The sequence below is a fragment of the Hypanus sabinus genome, chromosome 7, assembly GCF_030144855.1.
Source record: "Hypanus sabinus isolate sHypSab1 chromosome 7, sHypSab1.hap1, whole genome shotgun sequence".
Lineage (NCBI taxonomy): Eukaryota > Metazoa > Chordata > Chondrichthyes > Myliobatiformes > Dasyatidae > Hypanus > Hypanus sabinus.
In genome coordinates, this window is record NC_082712.1 from 2,604,441 (window position 1) to 2,627,501 (window position 23,061).

The following is a 23,061-nucleotide window of genomic DNA, read 5'->3' on the forward strand; positions in this document are numbered from 1 at the left end:
TGATGCCCAAAACATCACCTGACCAATTTCTAATGCCGCGAGTTCACCCACTGAAAGCTACATGCATTTAATACAGCATCTTCAGTCTTACATTCTTGATCCTTTTGAATTTTGCCTCGGTGGTACAATTTAACTCTTTCCTCTGCCTGTAGTTGTACCTAATCACTGACTTGTCCTTCCTCACATTCATGTTACACCTATCATCTACTTGTAAACCAGCTGGCTCATTCTCAGCTCTATTATTCCGGTTCCAAATCCCCCTGCCAAATTAGCTTATAAAAACGTAGAAAACCTACAGCACAATACCGGCCCTTTGGCCTATAATGGTGCGCTGAACATGTACTTACTGTAGAAATTACCTAGGGTTACCCATAGCCCTCTATTTTTCTAAACTCCATGAGTCTCTTAAAAGACCCTATCATATCTGCCTCCACCACCATTGCCGGCAGCCCATTCCACTCACTCCCTACTCTCTGCGTAAAAACTTACCCCTGACATCTCTTCTGTATCTACTTCCAAGCACTTTAAAACTGTGCCCTCTCATGCCAGCCACTTCAGCCTTTGTCATGTTTCCGGTTGGCCGTTCCCCTTTAAAACTTCTTTCTCCCTGATCATGCCCCAATTTCAATCAATTGCTGCTAGTTACCCAATTACCATACATCTGGCCTTCATCAGAGACTGGGAAATAAATACGATGGCGACTTTATCACAGGTTGCCAGCTCATTGGTCAATTCTCGTGTGATCCTTCGTTCCCTGTTCCGATTAGAACCGGCAGTTCTAAGTTCTGCTCTAGTTTCTAGAAAGTCCCTGTGAATCCCGTCTCCTTGTCAAGATTCCTCTGGTTTCCTGCTCTACATTCAGGTCTACGCCAGCCTCCCCAACTGAGTCGACGTGCCAGTGTCCTGCACTTGGGTTCTCCTCTGTCGCTCCCGTGTAACAGAATGAACTGGCCAGAATGACCCAGCGGACACGGACCCGGTGCGACAGGCCCTCGTTAGCCAGGGCTCCCTACTGGGATACATGATCAACTACTCAGAGAAGTCATGAAAGATCTTCGTGCCCTATCCGAGGGTGTAAAGAAGGTCAGTGAGCAGGTTGACCGGGTATCCGCTCTCCTTACTCCGTCCCTTCCAAGAACCCAGTCTGACCAAACCGCACAGCCTGGGGTGGGTATGCCCCTTGGCTCGACAACACAATCACCTCGAGAGCATTACGTACGAAAACCAGAACCCTACACTGGGGACCTAGGGAAGTGCTGGACTTTCCTACTGCAGTGCTCCTGGTTTTTGAGCAACAGCCACGTACGTACAGCTCGGACAGATCAAAAATTGTGTACATCATGGGGCTGTTATGAGCGGATGCCTTATCATGGCCCACCGCGATCTGGGACAACCGGCCAGAGGTCTGTTTCTCCTTCTCCACCTTCGTCTCTGAAATGAGGAAGGTCTTTGAACAGCCCATTCGCGGGAAGGACATCGCTAGGCACCTTCTGACTCTGTCAGGGCTCGCGAAGCCTAGTGAAATACTCCGTAGAGTTCCGAACATTAGCGGCCGACTCTGGGTGGAACGACGAAGCACTACAGGAAGTGTTTCGACAGGGTCTCTCTGACAAGATAGAAGATGAATTAGTGGCCAGGGATGACGCAGACAGCCTGGACTCTTTGGCCACCAGGGTAGATAACCGACTTCGAGAACGTCTGAGAGAAAAGACCGGTCTCCGCTCCTCGGGTCATCCTACGGCCCACCTCACCATCTTCCGCCAGCCTCTCTTCCCCATCCGTTCCTAGTGTAGCCCCCACCAACAGTTCTGGTGAATCAGATGACACTCCCTTCAGTTCCCCAAACCCGGATGCAGATCCAAACTACTGTAACATACAACCAACAGTCCCTGTCCTTGTCTACCTTGATAGACTCCGGAGCTGAGGGGAATCTGTTGGATGAAGACATTGCTGCCCAGGCCGGAATTCCTTGGGAGCCGTTGTCTACCCCTCTGGAAGCCCGGGCACTGGACGGAAGACTTCTGGCTTGAGTCACTCACCCTACTCCACCACTGTCTTTGATCCTCTCTGGGAATCATCGGGAGCAGGTACAATTTAACCTAATCTCCTCTCCTCAAGCCCCGATAGTACTTGGATACCCCTGGTTACGCCGCCATAATCCTTGCATTGATTGATCTACTGGGAGGATAGCCGGCTGGAGCCCGTTTTGCCATGCGACCTGTCTGCGGTTGGCCCTATCCCCTGGGGAGGATACAACGACCCAGCCCGTCTTTGAAACCCTCGACTTGTCCAGAGTTCCCACAGAATACCACGACCTGGGACAGGTATTCAGCAAGCAACGTGCTCTTTCCCTGCCTCCACACCGCCCGTATGACTGCGCTATCGACCTTCTCCCCTGGGGCCTTGTTCCTACCGGTCACCTGTATAACTTGTCCCGGCCTGAGAAAGAAGCCTTGGAGAAATATATTAGTGAGTCTCTCGCGGCGGGCATTGTTCGACCCTCATCCTCCCCGGTGGGCGCAGGATTCTTCCTTGTGGGGAAGAAGGTCGGCTCTCTCCGTCCCTACATCGATTACTGAGACCTAAATCATTTCACCATTAAGAACAAGTACCTGCTGCCTCTTATAAGTTCTGCGTTTGAGCCACTTCATGGAGCCACCTCTTCTCGAAGTTGGACCTCTGAAACGCCTACCATTTGGTCCAGATAAGGGAGGGGGATGAGTGGAAGACAGCTTTCAATACCCCGTTAGGCCACTTCGAGTACTTAGTCATGCCTTTCGGCCTCACCAATGTCCCTGCAGTTTTTCAAGCCTTGATTAACGATGTACTATGAGACTTTATTAACCACTTTGTGTTTGTCTACCTGGATGACATCCTAATCTTTTCCAGCAGTCCCCAGCAACACATGCACCATGTCCATCAAGTCCTGCAGAGGCTGGAGGAGAATAAATTATTCGTAAAGGCGGAGAAATGCCAATTCCATGTCCGCTTCCTAGGTTATATCATCGAGAGGGGACAGGTGAGAGCTGATCCCGAGAAGATCCGGGCTGTAGCGGAGTGGCCCAAACCCACGGACCGCAAGCAACTCCAATGGGTCCTGGGGTTTGCGACCTTCTATCGCCGGTTCATCTGAAACTACTGTCAGGTGATGGCTCCCCTCACCCGACTTACCTCACCTGCCACCCCTTTCCTTTGAAACTCCGAGGCGGAGTCAGCATTCGCCGAACTGAAGAGGCGTTTCACGTCTGCCCCCGTTCTGATTCAACCGGACCCCTCCTGTCAGTTCATTGTGGAGGTTGACGCCTCTGACTCCGGGGTGGGAGCGGTACTGTCCCAATGTTCGGGACCGGATCAGAAACTACATCCCTGTGCCTTCTTCTCTCGCCGACTGTCTCCCGCTGAACGAAACTACAACGTGGGGAACCCGGAGCTACTGGCGGTCAAACTGGCATTGGAAGAGTGGAGGCACTGGCTGGAGGGGGCGGAACACCCATTTATCGTCTGGACAGACCACAAGAATCTTGAATATATCCAGACCGCCAAACGCCTGAATTCCTGCCAGGCCCGTTGGGCATTATTTTTTGGCCAGTTCAGGTTCTCCCTCACCTATTGTCCGGGGTCCAAGAATGGGAAGCCTGATGCCCTCTCCCGCCAATATGTTTCCGAGGAGGATCTTCCCAACCCTGAGACCATTCTTCCACCATCTGGGGTAGTGGCTGCCCTCACCTGGGAGATCGAGTCCAAAGTCAGAGAGGCCCAAAGGACACAACGTGACCCAGGCACCAGACCTCCCAATCGCCTCTTTGTACTCGATTCTGTTCGATCACAGGTCTTACAGTGGGGACACACTTCTCACTTCCCCTGCAATCCCAGAGTCGATCGGACCCTGCCCCTCCTGAAGAGGCATTTCTGGTGGCCCTCCATGGACACTGACACCCGTTCCTATTTTTCTGCCTGTTCTGTCTGCACCCGTGGAAAAGTCTCCCATTGGCCACCTGCAGGATTACTCTGTCCCCTACCTGTACCTGGGCGTCCCTGGTCCCACGTCGCTTTAGATTTCATCACCGGTCTACCCTCTCCACATGGAAATACTGCCGTACTCATAGTGGTGGATAGTTTCTCCAAGTCAGTGCATTTTGTGGCCCTCCCTAAACTATCTTCCGTGCAGGAGACCGCAGGTCTTCTCGTCCGCCACGTCTTCCGCCTCCACGGAATCCCCACGGACATCATCTCCGATCGAGGTCCCCAGTTCATCTCACAGGTGTGGAAGGCCTTCCGTCGAGCCTTGGGTGCAACGGCCAGCCTGTCATCCAGCTTCCACCCCCAGACGAACGGGCAAACGGAACGGGTCAACCAAGACCTGGAGGAGACGTTATGTTGTGTAATAGCAAACCACCCGTCAACCTGGAGTGACCATCTCCTGTGGGTTGAGTACGCCCACAACTCCTTGGTGAGCGCTGCCATTGGGAGGTCCCTGTTCGAGTGCTCCCTTGGGTACCAACCCCCGCTATTCCCCGCTCAGGAAGAAGAGATCGCGGTACTGTCGGTTCGGGACCATGTTGATCGGTGCCGGAAGATTTGGGAAGAGACTCGCATGGCCCTAATCAAATCAACAGATTGGAATAGGAAAATGGCCGATCGACACCGGACTCCAGTGCCGGAGTACTAACCGGGGCAGATGGTGTGGCTTTCCTCCAGGGACATCCCGCACAAATGCGAACATAGGATACTCGCCACCCGCTTCCTGGGACCATTCAAGGTCGATAGGATTATTAATCCCACAGCGGTCCGCCTCACTCTGGCTAAATCCATATGTATTCACCCAACCAGATAAAACCAGTCTCCGTCAGCCCTTTGTGTCCCCCAGCTGAGACTCCTCCCCCTGCCCAGCTCATTGACAATCATCTGGCAAACACCATCTGAGGACTGCTAGGTGTGTGCCGTCGGGGCAGGGGCCTCCAATGCCTGGTGGACTGGGAGGGGCACGGTCCTGAAGAGCGTTCCTGGGTCTCCCGCTCCTTTATCCTAGACCCTTCCCTCATCCAGGACTTCCATCGGGACCATCCAGACAGGCCTGGAGGAACGCCAGGAGGCTCCCATTGAGGGGGGGTGGTACTGTAATGGTTCTGGTTGGCCATTCCCCTTTAACACTTTTCTCCCTGATCACGCCCCGATTTCAGTCAATTGCTGCTAGTTACCCAATTACTGTACATCTGGCTTTCATCAGAGACTGGGAAATAAATACAATGGCAACTCTATCACACATTGCCAGTTTGTTGATCAATTCTCGTGTGATACTTCGTTCCCTGTTCTGATTAGAACCGGTGATTCTAAGTTCTGCTCTAGTTTCTAGAGAGTCCCTGTGAATCCCGTCTCCTTGTCAAGATCCTTTTGGTTTCCTGCTCTATGGTCTATGCCAGCCTCCCCAGCTGAGTCGACGTGGCAGTGTCCTGCAGTTGGGTTCTCCTCTATTCCCAGTTTAACAGCCTTGGGAAAAAGCCTCTGACTATCCACACGATCAATGCCTCTCATCATCTTATACACCTCTGTCAGGTCACCTCTCATCCTCCTTCACTCCAAGAAGAAAAGGTCGAGTTCACTCAACCTATTCTCATAAGGCATGCTCCCCAATCCAGGCAACATCCTTGTAAATCTCTTCTGCACCCTTTCTATGGTTTCTACATCCTTCCTGTAGTGAGGCAACCAGAACTGAGCACAGTACTCCAAGTGGGGTTTGACTAGGGTCCTATATTCTATATAGCTGTAACATTACCTCTTGGCTCTTAAACTCAATCGCATGGTTGATGAAGGCCAATACACCATATGTCTTCTAACCACAGAGTCAACCTGTGTAGCAGCTTTGAGTGTGCTGTGTTATCAGACCCCAAGATCCCTCTGATCCGCCACACTGCCAAGAATTTTACCATTAATGCTATGTACTGCCATCATATTTGACCTACCAAAATGAACCACCTCACACTTTTCTGGGTTAAACTCCATCTGCCACGTCTCAGCCCAGTTCTGCATCATATTGATGTCCCTCTGAAACCTCTGACAGCCCTCCGCACTATCCACAACACCCCCAATGTTTGTGTTATCAGCAAATTTAGTAACCCATACCTCCACCTCCTCATCCAGGTCATTTATAAAAATCACAAAGAGAAGGGGTCCCAGAACAGATCCCAAATGACCTAATTTTGCTCATATGTCTTATGTCTATGATCTCCAAAGGATAGAGTGGAATATGGATCAGTTACAGATATGGTCAGTACAGACATGATGGGCTGGTGATTCTGAGTTCTGTATCCAATGCACATAAACCTGTCTATTTCCTCCGGCCTCCACGCCTTTCTCTCAATGTTCCTCACACACTCCCAGAAACTATAATTTTCTAGCTTGTTTCTTCACTGCACTGTTCTATGAAACATCTTCTGCACCTTCATAGTGTGTGCTTGGTACACCCACTATCCTGCTGCTCTCTACCTATTCAATTTCCCTTTAAACTGCTTGCTCCAGGGATCAACATGTCTTTGTCAGGCTCTTCCCAAGAAGCATCTCATTTCCAGCACCGTTCCTGGAAATCCGCAGTGTGGAAAAAACTTTCGAGAGGCAGTTTCCTAATGAATAAGTTCATTGTTCATTCAATATAGCAATGTACTCGTACTCTCAGCCTTTGTACAAGAATGAATGGGATATGAATGGAGTTGTGACTACTGAGTTTGCAGCTGACACTTAGTTTGCATGTTGAAAGTGAGGAGGATAGTCAGGTGACAGAACTATATTGATTAAATTGGACACAGTGATGGAATTTAATGCTGATAACTGTGAGCTGATTAACAGCAGGAGGAGAAAGATGAGATGTAGATACATCATGGATGGTTGGGCTCCTAAGGAATTAGCTCAGAGTACAAGTTGTAGGATCCCTGGAAATGAGGGTACAGGTGTATATGGGATTTCTGCATTCATATCTGAACATGGACTATTTGAAGGCAGTGAGGTGAGAGAACAACACGTTGGTTTGACAATGTGTGCAGTTCTAATCACTACATCATATTACAAAGGATGTGATTGCACTGGAGAAGGTGGAGAGGAGACTCGGCAGGAATGTGTCTGGGATGGAATGTCTCAGTTATGATGAGATGATGGAGAGGATGGGTCAGTTTTCCCTGGAACAGCGGAGACTGAGGGAGCAACTGATTGAGGTTTACTGAACTATAGAAGGAGCATTTCTAAGACTAGTTGGGGATAGGTGGAGTATGAGGGAGATCTGAGGAAGAACCTTTCCTACTGAGGGTGGCTATAATCTGGAACACACTGCCTGTGGGGTTTCTGGAGGCAGGGTCTTTCTCAATGTAAGAGATATCTGGAAGAGCTGCTGAAACACCAAAACCCAGTTATGGCCCAACTGTTGGTACATGGGTTTGGTGGGAATGGGTACTGGATGGTCCACATAGACATGGTGGGATGGAGTTCTCTGTTCTAAACTCAATGAACGAAAACCCTTCATTGTGCTCACCAGTCTTATTTCCACTTGGCCACTCTTTCTGTTTATCTCTATCCATTTCCCCCCCTCCCTCCTCCCCTCCCAGCCTTTCCTTTCATCTCCCTTAGGCTCTCTGTGTCATTCTCTCTCCCACCTCTCTTTCCTTATTCTGCTTCCTGATATGTTTCCTCCCTTTTTCTGTCTGCTTGTTCCCGCACTCTCCCTCCTCCCTTTCGGCTCATCACCATATCACTATCACTGCCTACCAGCACTTGGTCCCAGACTCTTTCCTCAAGTATTGAGGAGTTTGTGTTTGTTTTCAGGAGATGATACTCACATGCCTGCCTCGTCTTCCCCTCCTGAATGATATCTGTGAACAAAGAGGAAAGTGAAGATTACCAGGAGTGAACTAAACCAAGAGATGACAGCAGGACCAGCAGGGACAGACAAAGCTCCTTTAGAAATGATGAGAGATGATAATCTACAAAAACAGAGAAAGTGCCAACCACTATTGGAAGAACAAGACCCATACTCATCCACCCTCTGGATAATGAATAATAAGAGTACACTCTGTCCATCTGTTTTGTTCCAGTTTGATGGTGGAGCTCCCTGTAGATCTCACTCCCTATTGTTTTGTCCCAGTTTGACGGTGGAGCTCCCTGTAGATCTCACTCCCTATTGTTTTGTCCCAGTTTGATGGTGGTCTTCCCTGTAGAGTCTCACTCCCTATTGCCCACCATTCTCATGGATGCATGTGACTTTGAACTTCCTGCATCAGAGCAAACATCTCCTGAAATCCCCCGTCATCACCCTGCACTCACACCTACCACGATGCTGAGCTCTTCTTCTACCACCTCTGTCTCTGTGCCTACTTCTTTGGCAAGGACTCTCCATCCTGATCTGATGACCCTTTCTCCCATCTTCAAACCTCCTCCTCTTCCTGGTCTTCTGCCTGCTCTGGATCTTTTCATTGCAACTGCCAATGGGACCTCAACCATCTCAACTTCACCACCCTTCCAACATCACTCCTTCCACACGGAATGCTTCCCACTTCTGCCACCCTAATCCTAACCTCTCCATCAAACCCCCAGATAAGGGGGTGGTTTAGTAGTCTGGTGGGCTGACCTCTACCTTGCTGAGGCTGAGTGATAACTGTCAGACACCTGCTCTTACTTTCCCCTCCAACAAGATCCCACTAAGGAGCGCCAGGAGATTGTCTCTCACACCATCATCAACCTTAATAGCTCTGAGGATCTCCCATCCACTGCCACCAACCTCATAGTTCCTGCACCCTACATCTCCCATTTCTAGTTCCTACCCAAGATCCATAAACCTGCCTGTCCTGGTAGACCCATTGTTTCAGCTTGTTCTTGCCCCATTGAACTCATATCAACATAGGTAGCTTAGGTTACCACCAAGGTAGCCTCCTACCTGCCGGCATGAACATTCAACTCACAGACCTCCATTGATACCCCTGCCCCCCCTTACCCCATCCCTATCTATAATTTTAGTCTGGTTCTCTTACTCTCTCTCTTTCCCCCCTCACTATAATCTCTCCCCCCAGCCCTACCTTTCTTTCTCTTTTATTTCCCATAATTCTCCACCTTCCCCCTAGCCCATTTCCCTCTAGCCTATCACTTCCCAGCTCTCTACTTCATCCCTCCCCCCACTTCTTATTCCCCCTCGACCATCCCATGTTACTTCACTCCTGATGAAGGGTTTCAGCCCAAAACGTCATCACTACCTCCTCCCATAGATGCTGTCTGGCCTGCTGAGTTCTGCCAGCATTTTGTGTTATGTTAGTATTCATTTTGCGAGGACTAGAATGCAAAACCAAGGATATAATGCTGAGGTTTTATAAGGCACTGGTCAGATCACACCTGGAGTACTGTGCAAACACGAGGAAATCTGCAGATGCTGGAAATTCAAACAACACACACAAAATGCTGGTGGAACTCAGCAGGCCAGGCAGCATCTATCGGGAGAAGCACTGTCGACGGTTCAGGCCGAGACCCTTCGTCAGGACTGACTGAAAGGAAAGATCCTAAGAGATTTGAAAGTAGTGGGGGGAGGGGGAAATGCCGTATGATAAGAGAAGACCGGGGGGGGGGGGGAATGAAGCTAAGAGCTGGAAAGGTGATTGGCGAAAGTGATACAGAGCTGGAGAAGGGAAAGGATCATGGGACGGGTGGCCTTGGAAGAAAGAAAGGGGGGGTAGCACCAGAGGGAGATGGAGAACAGGCAGGGTGATGGGCAGAGAGAGAGAAAAAAAACAACCAAATATGTCAGGGATGAGGAGGAGGGGCATTAACGGAAGTTAGAGAAGTCAATGTTCATGCCATCAGGTTGGAGGCTACCCAGCCGGTATATAAGGTGTTGTTCCTCCAACCTGAGCGTGGATTCATCTTGACAGTAGAGGAGGCTGTGAGTAGTTTTGGGCCCTTGTTCTACGAGAAGATGTGCTTGCATTGGAAAGGGGCTAGAGGATGATCTCAGGAATGAAAGGGTTAACATATGAGGAGCATTTGATGGCTCTGGGCCTGTACTCTCTGATGTTTAGAAGAATGAGGAGGATCTCATTGAAACCTATCAAATATTGAAAGGCCTAGATAGAGTGGATGTGGAAAGGATGTTTCCTGTAGAGGGGAGCCTAGGAGCAGAAGGCACAGTCTCAGAATAGGGGAGCATCCATTTAGAATGGAGATGAGGAAAGATTTTGTTAGCTAGAGGTTGGCGAATCTGTAGAATTCATTGTCACAGACAGCTGTGCAGGCCAAGTCATTGGGTATATTTAAGGTGGAAGTTGATTAGTTTTTAATTAATCAGGGCATCAGCAGTTCAAAGTAAATTTATTATCGAAGTATATATTTCTCATTAAGTTTATTTAAAGTGGAGGTGATAGGTTATTGATTCGTTAGGGCATCAAAGGTTACGGGGAGCAGACAGGAGAATGGGGTTAAGAGTGATAACAAACACCATGATGGAATGGCAGAGCAGAGTCAATGGAGCAAATGACTTATTTCTGCCCCGATGTCTTATGCTGCTATCCAGGCAACATCCTGGTAAATCTCTTCAGTCCCCTCACCAAAGTCTCATAATGGGACAAAGCTGACTCGATGTTGACTGCACAGTCTTATTATGAGTATCGGAATAGAATAAGGTAGAGGATAAATGCTTGGCTGAGGGATTGGAGCAGGGGGCAGGGATTCAGATTTCTGGATCATTGTACAATTTCTGGATCATTTGTACTTGTACAAAAAGGACAGGTTGCACTTGAATCCCAGGGGGACCAGTATCCTGGTGGGGAGGTTTGCAAAGGTGACTGGGGAGAGATTCAACTAGAATTGTTGGGGGTTGGGAACCGAACTGAAGAGACTGTGGAAAAGGCGGTTGACTCACAAATAGAGAAAGCTTGGAGACAGTGTGTGAGGGAGGATAGGTAGGTGAAGGAGAAGGTACGCACTCAGACCGATGGTTTGAGATGAGTCTATTTTAACGCAAGGAGTATTGTGAACAAAGCGGATGAGTTTAGAGTATGGATTAGTACTTGGATCTATGATATAGTGGCCATTACAGAGATTTGGATGGTTCAGGGTTTTAAATGTTTCAGTAAGGACAGGGAGGGAGGCAAAAGAGGTGGGGGTGTGACACTGTTGATCAGAGATAGTGCCACGGCTGCAGAAAAGGTGGACATCATGGAGGGATTGTCTAGAGAGTCTCTGTGGGAGGAGATCAGGAACAGGAAGGGGTCAATAACTTTACTGGGTGTTTTTTATAGGCTGCCCAATAGTAACAGGGATATTGAGGAGCAGATAGTGAAACAGATCCTGGAAAGGTGTAATAATAACAGAGTTGTCATGATGGGAGATTTTAATTTCCCAAATATCGATTGGCATCTCCCTAGAGGAAGGGGTTTAGATGGGGTGGAGTTTGTTGGGTGTGTTCTGGAAGGTTTCTTGACACAATATGTAGATAAGCCTACAAGAGGAAAAACTGTACTTGATTTGGTATTGGGAAATGAACCTGGTCTGGTGTCAGGTCTCTCAGTGCATTGAAGAGAGATAGGAACAGACAAGTTAGAAAAGCATTCAATTGGAGTAAGGGGAATTATGAGGCTATCAGGCAGGAAAGTGGAAGCTTAAACTGGAAACAGATGTTCTCAGGGAAAAGCATGGAAGAAATGTAGCAAATGTTCAGGGGATATTTGTGTGGAGTTCTGCATAGGTACGTTCCAATGAGACAGGGAAGTTATGGGTGGGTACAGGAAATGTGGTGTACAAAGGCTATAATAAATCTAGTCAAGAAGAAAAGAAAAGCTTCCAAAAGGTTTAGAGATCTAGGTAATGTTAAAGATCTAGAAGATCATAAGGCTAACAGGAAAGAGCTTAAAAAGGAAATTAGGAGAGCCAGAAGGAGCCACGAGAAGGCTTTGGTGGGCAGGATTAAGGAAAACCCCAATGCATTCTATGTGACGAGCAAGAGGATAAAACGTGTAAGAATAGGATCTATCAAGTGTGACCATGGGAAAGTGTGTATGGAACTGGAGGAAATAGCTTAATGACTACTTTATTTCAGTATTCACTATGGAAAAGGATCTTGGTGATTGTAGTGATGACTTGCATCAGACTGAAAAGCTGGAGCATGTAGATATTAAGAAAGAGGATGTGTTGGAACTTTTGGAAAGCATCAAGTTGGATAGGTCGCCAGGATTGGATAAGATGTACCCCAGGCTACTGTGGGAGGCAAGGGAAGAGATTGCTGAGCCTCTGGCAATGATCTTTGAATCAACAATGGGGATGGGAGAGGTTCCAGAGGATTGGAGGGTTGCAAATGTTGTTCCTTTATTCAAGAAATGGAGTAGAGATAGCCCAGGAAATTATAGACCAGTGAGTCTTACTTCAGTGGATGGTAAATTGATGGAGAAGATCCTGAGATGCAGGATTTATGAACATTTAGAGAGGTATAATATGATTAGGATTAGTCAGCATGGCTTTATCAAGGGCAGGTCGTGCCTAATGAGCTTGATTGAATTTTTTGAGAATGTGACTAAACATATTGATGAAGGAAGAGCAGTAGATGTAGTGTATATGGATTTCAGCAAGACATTTGATAAGGTACCCCATGCAAGTCTTATTGAGAAAGTAAGGAGGCATTGCTTCCTTATTTCAAAGGGGGACATTGCTTTGTGGATCCAGAACTGGCTTGCCCACAGAAGGCAAAGAGTGGTTGTAGACGGGTCATATTCTGCATGGAGGTCGGTCACCAGTGGAATGCCTCGGGGATCTGTTCTGGGACCTTTACTCTTCATGATTTTTATAAATGACCTGGATGATGAAGTGGAGCAATGGGTTAGTAAGCTTACTGATGACTCTGTGATTAAGAAGGCGTACAGTCTATTGGCCTTTATCAATTGTGGAATTGAATTTAGGAGCAGAGAGGCAATGTTGCAGCTATATAGGACCCTGGTCAGACCCCACTTGGAGTACTGTGCTCAGTTCTGATTGCCGCACTACAGGAAGGATGTGGAAGCCATAGAAAGGGTACAGAGGAGATTTACAAGGATGTTGCCTGGATTGGGGAGCATGCCTTATGAGAATAGGTTGAATGAACTCGGTCTTTTCTCCTTGGAGCGACAGAAGATGAGAGGTGACCTGATAGAAGTGTATAAGATGATGAGAGGCATCGATTGTTTGGAAAGTCAGTGGCTTTTTCCAAGGACTGAAATGTTTTCCACAAGAAGACACAGTTTTAAGGTGCTGGGGAGTAGGTACAGAGGAGATGCCAGGGGTAAGTATTTTACTCAGAGTTGTGAGAGAATGGAATGGGCTGCCAGTAGCGGTGGTGGAGGTGGATACGATAGGGTCTTTTAGAGACTTTTGCATAGGTACATGGAGCTTAGAAAAATAGAGGGCTATAGGTAAGCCTAGTAATGTCTAAGGTAGGGCCATGTTCGGCACGACTTTGTGGGCCGAATGGGCCTGTACTGTGCTGTAGGTTTTCTATGTTTCTATTATTATTCTCTGTGCCCTGTTCTCCCTTCCTTGATCTAAGATTCCAGCATTTCTTTGTATTGGCATCAAATTATTGGTCTGCAGTTGCTTGTTGTCCCTCTGGCATCTTCTGATGTTGGGAAACGGCTGCTCAATCGATGAATTTTGGAAAGTGAAATCAGTGCATTCACAACCTCTACAGACCACTCCTCAGGTCATAAGGGGCATTATTAGCTTCCAGAAGTATTAATTTTTTATGGAATCCAGTAAGGTCACACATGGGCAACTAGTCCAAACAGTTAAAACCAGTGTGATCCAGGGCAAGTTGGAGTCAGGGACATCTCAGAAGTCCTGCATGGTCCAGGTGGTTTAGTTGCTTGGCATTTAGGATGAAGTAATCAATTGGATTGAACATTGGCTTTGTGGGTAAAGCTGAAGAGTGGTGGTAGATAGTTGACTGAGGGCCTGTGGGTAGCGGAGTGCTGCAGGGATTGATGCAGCATCCATTGTTGTTTATCATATATATCAATGATGCAGATGATAATGTGGTCAATTGGATCAGCAAATCTGTGGATGACACCAAGACTAGGGTCATAGAGGACAGGGAGAAAGGCTGATGGTGGGAACTTGAGGGGGAGCTTCTTCAATCAGAGTGTGGAACGAGCTGCCAGAGCAAGTGGGCGATGCAGGTTGGATTGCAACATTTGGAGAAACTTGGATAGGTACATGGATGAGATGGAGGGCCATAGTCTAGTTGTGATCGATAGATAAGGTGGAATAACAGCTCAGCATGAGGCCAAAGGAGCTGTTTCTGTGCTGGAGAACTGGAGATGCAGCTCGAGGACCTTCATCTGGTCAGGGAGGGTGAGGAGGTGATAGAGAGGAGCTGTAGGCAGGTAGTCACACCGGGGCCTCGGGCAACAGATAAGTGGCTGACGGTCAGGACAGGAAAGGGCAGGGGTCAGATGCTAGAGAGTATCCCAGTGGCTGTCCCCCTTAACAATAAGTATTCCTACTTGAGTACTGTTGGGGCAATGGCCTACCTGGGAGAAGCAACAGAGTCTGGCCCTGTGGCTCAGAAGGGTAGGGAAAAGAAGAGGATGGCAGCAGTGATAGGGGACACTATAGATAGGGGGTTAGACAGACGACTCTGTGGACGCAGGAAAGGAACTCTGATGGTAGTTTGCCTCCCAGGTGCCAGGGTCTGGGATGTTTCTGATCGCGTCCATGATATCTTGAAGTGGGAAGGAGAACAGGCAGAGGTCGTGGTACATATTTGTACCGGCGACATAGATAGGAAAAGGGAGGAGGTCCTGAAAGCAGACTACAGGAAGTTAGGAAGGAAGTTGAGAAGCAGGACTGCAAAGGTAGTAATCTCGGGATTACTGCCTGTGCCATATGACAGTGAGAGTAGGAGTAGAATGAGGTGGAGGATAAATGTGTGGCCGAGGGATTGGAGCAGGGGGCAGGGATTCAGATTTCTGGATCATTGGGACCTCTTCTGTGGCAGGTGTGACCTGTACAAAAAGGATGGGTTGTACTTGAATCCCAGGGGGAGCAATATCCCAGTGGGGAGGTTTGCTAAGGCTATTGGGGAGAGTTTAAACTGGAATTGCTGGGGGGTGGGAACTGAACTGAAGTGACGGAGGAAAGGGAGGTTGGCTCACAGATAGAGAAAGTTTGGAGACAGTGCAAAAGGGAGGATAGGCAGGTGATAGAGAAGGGATGCGATGGTTTGAAATGTGCCTGTTTTAATGCAAGGAGTGTTGTGAACAAAGCGGATGAGCTTAGAGCGTGGATCAGTACTTGGAGCTATGATGTTGTGACCATTACAGAGACTTGGATGGTTCAGGGGCAGGAATGGCTGCTTCAAGTGCCAGGCTTTAGATGTTTCAGAAAGGACAGGGAGGGAGGCAAAAGAGGTGGGGTGTGGCACTGTTGATCAGAGATAATGTCACAGCTGAAGAAAAGGTGGGAGTCATGGAGAGGTTGTCTATAGAGTCTCTGTGGGTGGAAGTTAGGACAGGAAGGGATCAATAACTCTACCAGGTGTTTTTATAGACCACCCAAGAGAAACAGGGACATTGAGGAGCAGATAGAGAGACAGATTCTGGAAAGGAGTAGCAATAACAGGGTTGTTGTAGTAGGAGATTTTAATTTCCAAAATATTGTCTGACATCTCCCTAGACCGAGGGGTTTAGATGGGGTGGAGTTAGTTAGGTGTGTTCAGGAAGGTTTCTTGACACTATATGTAAATAAGCCTAAAAGAGGAGAGGCATAATATGATTAGGAATAGGCAGCATGACTTTGTCAAAGGCAGATCATGCCTCACAAGCCTGATAGAATTTCTTGAGGATGTGACTAAACACATCGATGAAGGTAGAGCCGTAGATGTAGTGTATTTTGTAGTGTAGTGGACTTTAGCAAGGCATTTGATAAGGTACCACATGCAAAGCTTATTGAGAAAGTAAGAAGGCAGGGGATCCAAGGGGACATTGCTTTGTGGATCCAGAACTGGCTTGCCCACAGAAGGCAAAGCATGGTTGTAGACGGGTCATATTCTGCATGGAGGTCAGTGATCAGTGGTGTGCCTCAGGGATCTGTTCTGGGACCCCTACTCTTCGTGAATTTTATAAATGACCTGGATGAGGACGTGGAGGGATGGGTTAATAAATTTGCTGATGACACAGAGGTTGGGGGTGTTGTGGATTGGGTGGAGAGTTGTTAAAGAGGTTATAGCAGGACATTGATAGGATGCAAAACTGGGCTGAGAAGTGACAGATGGAGTTCAACCCAAATGTGTGAAGTGGTTCATTTTGTTAGGTCAAATATGATGGCAGAATATAGTATTAATGGTAAGATTCTCGGCAGTATGGAGGATCAGAGGGATCTTGTGGTCCGAATCCGTAGGACACTCAAAGCTGCTGCACAGGTTGACACTGTGGTTAAGAAGGCATATGGTGTATGAGCCTTCATCAATCGTGGGATTGAATTTAGGAGCCAAGAGGTAATGTTGCAGCTATATAGGACCCTGGTCAGACCCCACTTGGAGTACTGTGCTCAGTTCTGATCGCCTCACCTCAGGAAGGATGTGGAAGCCATAGAAAGGGTGCAGAGGAGATTTACAAGGATGTTGCCTGGATTGGGGAGCATGCCTTATGAGAATAGGTTGAGTGAACCCGGCCTTTTCTCCTTGGAGCAAAGAGGGTGAGACGTGACCTGATAGAAGTGTATAAGATGGGAGGCATTGATTGTGTGGATAGTCAAAGGCTTTTTCCCAGGGCTGATTGCCACAAGAGGACACAGGTTTAAGGTGCTGGGGAGTAGGTACAGAGGAGATGTCAGGGGTAAGTTTTTTACTCAGAGAGTGGTGAGTGCATGGAATGGGCTGCCAGCAATGGTGGTGGAGGCGGATACGATAGGGTCTTTTAAGAGACTTTTGGATAGGTACATGGATCTTGGTAAAATAGAGGGCTATAGGTAAGCCTAGTAATTACTAAGGTAGGGAACCTCCCTGCAAATCTCCTCCGCACACTTTCTATAATTTGCACATCCTCTCTTTGGCTTTTATGGTGGCTTTGACTTCTCTTGTTTGCCATGGTTGTGTCATCTTGCTTTTAGAATATTTGTTCCACTTTGGGATGTATCTATCCTGTGCCTTCAGCATTGCTTCCAGAAATTCCAGCCATTGCTGCTCTGCTGTCATCCCTGCCAGTGTTATTTTCCAATCAATTCTTGTCAGATCCTCTCTCATGTCTCTGTAATTCCCTTTACTCCATTGTAATACTGATATATTTGATTTTCGTTTCTTCTTCTCAAAATTCAGGGTGAATTTGATCATATTATAATCAGTTTCCCCTGAAGGTTATTTTAAGTGTTCTATTCAAAACACAACACCCAATCCAGAAAAGCTGATACCCTCGTGGGCTCGACCACAAGCTGCCCTAAAAAGCCATCTTGGAGGCTTTCTTGAAACACCTCCTCCTGGAATTCTGCTTCAACCTGATTTTCCCTATCAACCTGCATATTGACATCCCCCATGACTATTGTAACACAACACTTTTGGCATGCATTTTCTATCTCCTATTGTAATTTGTAGGTCACATCTTTACTACTGTTTAGGGGTCTGTACATAACTCTCAATAAGGGCTTTTTACCCTTGCAGTTCCTTAGCTCCAAAATGATTCAACACTCTCTGACCCTATGACACCTCTTTCTGATGATGTGATTTTATTTTTTTTATCAACAGATCAACACTGGCCCCTCTGCTTTCCTGCCTGTTCTTTTGATGTAATTATCCTTGGACATTAAGCTTCTTTCAGCTTCTTTCACCAGTGATTCAGTGATGCTTACAACATCGTATGTGCCAATCCGTAACTCTGCTGCAAGTTCATCTACTTTATTCTGTATACTGCCCGCACTCAAATATAACACTTTCAGTCCTGTGTTCACCCTTTTTGCTTTTGTCCACTTTTTATGTTGCAACTCAGCCTGTTGAAGATTATCCAAAGCATCTACATGAAGACCAGGAGGATGAGGGTCAGAGTGATCTGGAATAAAGTGGGAAATGTGCTTGGAGTTGGAGCAGGCAGGTGAGGTCCTCAGTGAATGTTTTGTTTCTGTATTTATCAGTGAGAGGGACTTTGACAAATGTGAGGTCGATGTAGAACAGGCTGATGTGCTGGAATATGTTGACATTAAGAAAGGGGATGTGCTAGAACTTTTGAAAAACATTAGGGAAGGTCTATGCCTGGGCCTGATGGGATACACCCCAATTTACTGTGAGAAGTGAGGGAGACCCTGCTGTGCACTTCGCCATTGTCACTGCCCACAGGAGTAGTGCCAAAGGTTTTGAAGGTGGTAAATGAAATTCCTTTGTTCAAGAAAAGTACCAGGGATAACTTTGAGAATTATAGACCAGTGAGTTTTATTTCAGTGATGGGCAAGCTTTTGGAGAAGATTATTACACACAGGATTTGCAAGCATTTGGAGAAGTACAGTTTGATTAGGGATGGCCAACATGGCTTTGTGAGGGGTAGGTTGTGCCTCACAAGCCTGATTAAATTCCTCGAGGAAGTGAGAAAACATAGTGAAGAAGTCAGAGCGGTTTAAATGGTGTATATGGATTACAGCAAGGCATTTGACAAGGTTCCCAATGGTAGGCTCAGTCAGGAAGTTAGGAGGCATGAGATCCGGGACACCTGGCTATTTGGATTCAGAATTAGCTTGTCTGCAGAAGACAGAGTGGTAGTGAATAGAGTGTATTCTGTCTTGTGAAAGGAGATTGATCATGTTCATCAGGGATCTGTTCTGGGACCTCTGCTTTTAGTGATTTTTACAAATGACTTGGATGAGGAACTGGGTTAGTTAGTTTGCAGGTAAGATGAAGCTAGGTGGTGTTGTGGATAGTGTAAAAGGTTACAATGAGATGCTTCTTAAAGTTGCTATAGCCGGGGGATGATAATGCGGATAAACTCCCACTACCTATGAAGTGCTCCAAATGACATGCATCTCTTAGAGCCCCTGACAACCAAGTCCAACTCTTGGTCTTCACGTGTGGCTTAGCTACTAGGCCTGGTGGAACTGTTTCTACTGACAAGAGAAGGGGCAAAGGTGGGCCATTGGCACCTCAAAGCCAGTTGCTTCAGGCAGATGGGGCTCGACAGCCTTGGACAGCAGCCCGCCTGAGAGGGAAAACTCTGATTTTAAACCCCTGCTACCTTGCAGCCATACTCACCCATGGGAAAGGCTGAGGGAGTAAACCCTGAGAAAGAAATCTGGAGCCGGGGTACCTAAGGCAGTTTGATGTTGTTTATAACTTCACTCTGGCAACCTCTGTGACGACACTGGTACCAAGCTGTATCAGTGCTTGCCCTCCCCTTGGACTACATCAGTGATGTGGAGATGGGGAACCCGCTGCGTGGGCAACTATTCCCGCCCAGGCTTGCACCCTGGAGAGGACACAGTCCACCAGAGTCACAAACCCACGATCCCCTGGGATTGACGGCTGCCTACTACCACAACAAGACATTGATAAGATGCAGAGCTGGGCTGAGTAGTGTCGGATGCGGTTCAGTCCATAAACATGTAAACTTTAGCAGGTTGAACTTTAAGGCAGAATACAGGGTAATGTTAAAATGTTAATTGTAAGATGATTGAAATTGGGAGGAGGAGCAAGGTTTGTAAAAATACTATGAATGGTTAGGCCATAGTTAGTACTGAGAACAGAGGAACAGGTCACAGGATTTCTGAAGGTCTTTCTGTATCTGGGCTTAGAATGTTTCAAGGCAGGGAGTGAGGGAACAACTTTATAAGACTGTGTGCATTTCTGATCATACACCATAGATTGGAGGGAGAGAGTGGAGGACAGAGTTCAGAAGAGACTCAGCAGGAAGTTTTCTGGGATGGAAAGTTTCAGTTACGAGGAGAGAGTAGAAAGGCTGGATTGGTTTTCCTTGGAGCAGAGGAGGCTGAAATGATACTCACATCGCTGTTTCCTTTGGTCTTCATGACTGATTTCTGTGAACAAAGAGGAAAGTGAAGATTACCAGGAGTGATGACAGCAGGACCCAGAGGTTCACCTACCTTCTGGAACTTTTGAAAGACATTGGGATAGCTATGTCCCCCAGGCCGTATGGGATATACCCCATTTATAATACCCCTGGATATCTGCTGAATAACAGGATGCCTCTCTGCCCATCTGGTCTCTTCCAGTTTGATGTGGATCTCCTTGTTTGGTCCCAGAGTTCTGTAATGCTTTTCCAGTCCAGGTTCACTCCAGCTCCCTTTCAATGTTCTTTGAATTGTTCAACCTCCCTTTAACCTGCTCTGCTCCAGGGATCAACATACCTGGCTCTTCCCATGAAGCATCTCATCCCCATCACTGTTCCCAGAAATCCATGGTCTCAGACTCCTGAGTACAGCCTGAGTATGATCATTGCTGGATACTAGTATTGTTTTCTAAGTGCCCTGTTCCCACTCTGTTAATCAAAGCTTCCAGCATTTCCCTTGATCTGATGTTGTAACTGGTCTGTAGTTCCTTGTCGTCTCACATCTACTTGTGGTCTTCTGACATAGGAAAGTGTTGCACAATCGATGGGAATTTGAAAGGTGAAAGCAGTGCATTCACAGACCCCCTCCTTCAGATCTCTGTGATACAGATCATCCGGGTTGTTGTGTATTCATTTCTCCAGTACACCATATTTCTCAATCAATCTCACCAAGGACCGCAATAGAAAGCAATAGGACTAACCATAAGGTTATAGGCCCGTGAGTCTTACATCAGAGGTAGGGGACGTATTGAAAAAGATTCTTAGGGGAGAGGATTTGCTCAGAATTGGGGGAAATCCTAAACTTATTAGTGACAGTCAGCATAGCTGTGAGGGGGCATTGGGGGGTGATCATGGTAGGCTGATCCTAAAGATTAATTCACATGAGATCCATAGTGAGGTGGTAAGTTGGATATAAAATTGACTTGCCTACATGACAGTAGGTTGGAAGGTGTTTCTCTGGCAGGTGGATTTCCACAGGCATCAGTGTAGGCACCTCTCTTTGTGATTTACATAACTGATCAAATGATACAGTAAAATGTAGATCATTTGGAAATTTGGGTGGAGGAATGGATGAGTCTAATACAAATAAGTGTGAGGAAGTCAGAGTCATTGAACACTACAGCACAGAAGCAGGCCCTTCAGCCCATCTAGTCAGTGCCAAACAATTAATTTGCCTAATCCCAACAAGCCTGCAACCAGATCATCACCTCTCTCATCTATGCACCTATTCAAATTTCTCTTAAAAGTTGAAATCAAACTTGCAAATGTAAAGGAAAAATATACACGAAATGGCAGATCCCTCAGGAATACTAATGTAGAGAGGGATCTTGTTGTTGAAGCCCAGAGCTCCCTGAAAGTTACAATTCAATTTATCAGAGTGGAAAAGGCAGCAGATAGAATGGAGAATAAAGTTTGAGAAGTCAAGTTGCAGCTGTAGAAAACTGCAGTCAGGATACAGGTGGAGTATCGTGTGTAGTAAGAGGTGCAGAGGGTTTGCAGAAGGTGCAGAACAGGATGCTGCCTGAGATTAGAGAGCATGTGCTATAGGGAAAGGATAGACATCCTGAAACATTAGAGGATGAGGGGACATCTAAAGAAAGTTTATAAAATTAAGAGGCATAGGCAGGATAGATTTTTCCCCACCAGGTGAAATGTGAAATGTTAAATACTGGAAGATGCAGATGAGATCAGAATCAGGTTTATTATCACCGGCATGTATGGTGAAATTTGTTAACTTCGGAGCAGCAGTTCAATGCAATACATGATAGAGAATGAATGAATGAATGAATGAATAAATAAATAGATAAATAAATAATAACTAAATAGATAGATAGATAGATAGATAGATAAATAGATAGATAGATAGATAAATACAGTATGTGCATACTGGAGATTAAAAATCATGCAAAAACAGAATATATTTTGAAAAAGTAAGGTGGAGTTTATGGGTTCAATGTCCATTTAGGAATTGGATGGCAGAGGGGAAGAAGCTGTTCCTGAGTTGCTGAGTGTGTGCCTTCAGGCTTCTGTACCTCCGACCTGATGGTAACAGTGAGAAAAGGACATGCCCTGGATGCTGGAGGTCCTTAATAATGGACACTGCCTTTCTGAGTCACCGCTCCCTGAAGTTGTCCTGGGTACTTTGTAGGCTAGTGCCTAACATGGTCAACTAAATTTAGGACCCTCTGCAGCTTCTTTCAGTCCTGTGCAGTAGCCCCTCCCCCCCATAACAGACAGTGATGCAGCCTGTCAGAATGCTCTCCATAGTACAGCTATAGAAGTTTTTGAGTGTATTTGTTGACATACCAAATCTCTTCAAACTCCTAATGAAGTATAGTTGCTGTCTTGTCTTCTTTATAACTACATCGATATGTTGGGACCAGGTTAGGTCCTCAGAGATCTCGAAACCCAGAAACTTGAAACTGCTCACTCTCTTCACTTCTGATCCCTCTATGAGGGTTGGTATGTGTTCCTTCATCTTACCCTTCCTGAAGTCCAGTCAGCTCTCTCATTTTACTGACGTTGAGTGCCAGGTTGTTGCTGCGGTACTGCTCCACTAGTTGGCATATCTCACTCCTGTACACCCTCTCATCACCACCTGAGATTCTACCAACAATGGTTGTATCATCAGCAAATTTATAGATGGTATTTGAGCTATGCCTCGCCATGCAGTCATGGGTATAGAGAGAGTAGAGCAGTGGGCTAAGCACACACCCCTGAGGTGCACCAGTGTTGTCGTCAGCGAGGAGGAGATATTATCACCAATCCGCACATTCTGTGGTCTTCCAGGTAGGAAACTGAGGATCCAATTAGTGAGAGAGGTACAGAAGCCCAGGTTCTGTAACTTAACAATCTGGATTGTGGGAATGATGGTGTTAAATGCTGAGCTATAGTTGGTGAACAACATCCTGACGTAGGTGTTTGTGTTGTCCAGGTGGGCTAAGGCCGTGTGGAGAGCCATTGAGATTGCGTCTGCCGTTGATCTACTGTGGTGATTGGCAAATTGCAGTGGGTCCAGGTCCTCGCTGAGGCAGGA

The 23,061-nt window shown here is 46.8% G+C and overlaps 1 protein-coding gene across 8 annotated transcripts in view; it reads right to left on the reverse strand.

Annotated features, from left to right (window-relative positions):
- Positions 1–23,061, reverse strand: part of LOC132396500 (serine/arginine-rich splicing factor 6-like) — a 124,181-nt gene that overhangs the window by 45,575 nt on the left and 55,545 nt on the right. For all 8 annotated transcript variants that reach the window (XM_059974068.1, XM_059974066.1, XM_059974067.1 and 5 more), the window contains exons 11-12: positions 19,960–19,992; positions 7,821–7,853 (exon numbers count right to left, since the gene is read on the reverse strand). In XM_059974068.1, the coding sequence (XP_059830051.1) occupies positions 7,821–7,853; positions 19,960–19,992 (66 nt within the window). The remainder of the gene's footprint in view (positions 1–7,820; positions 7,854–19,959; positions 19,993–23,061) is intronic.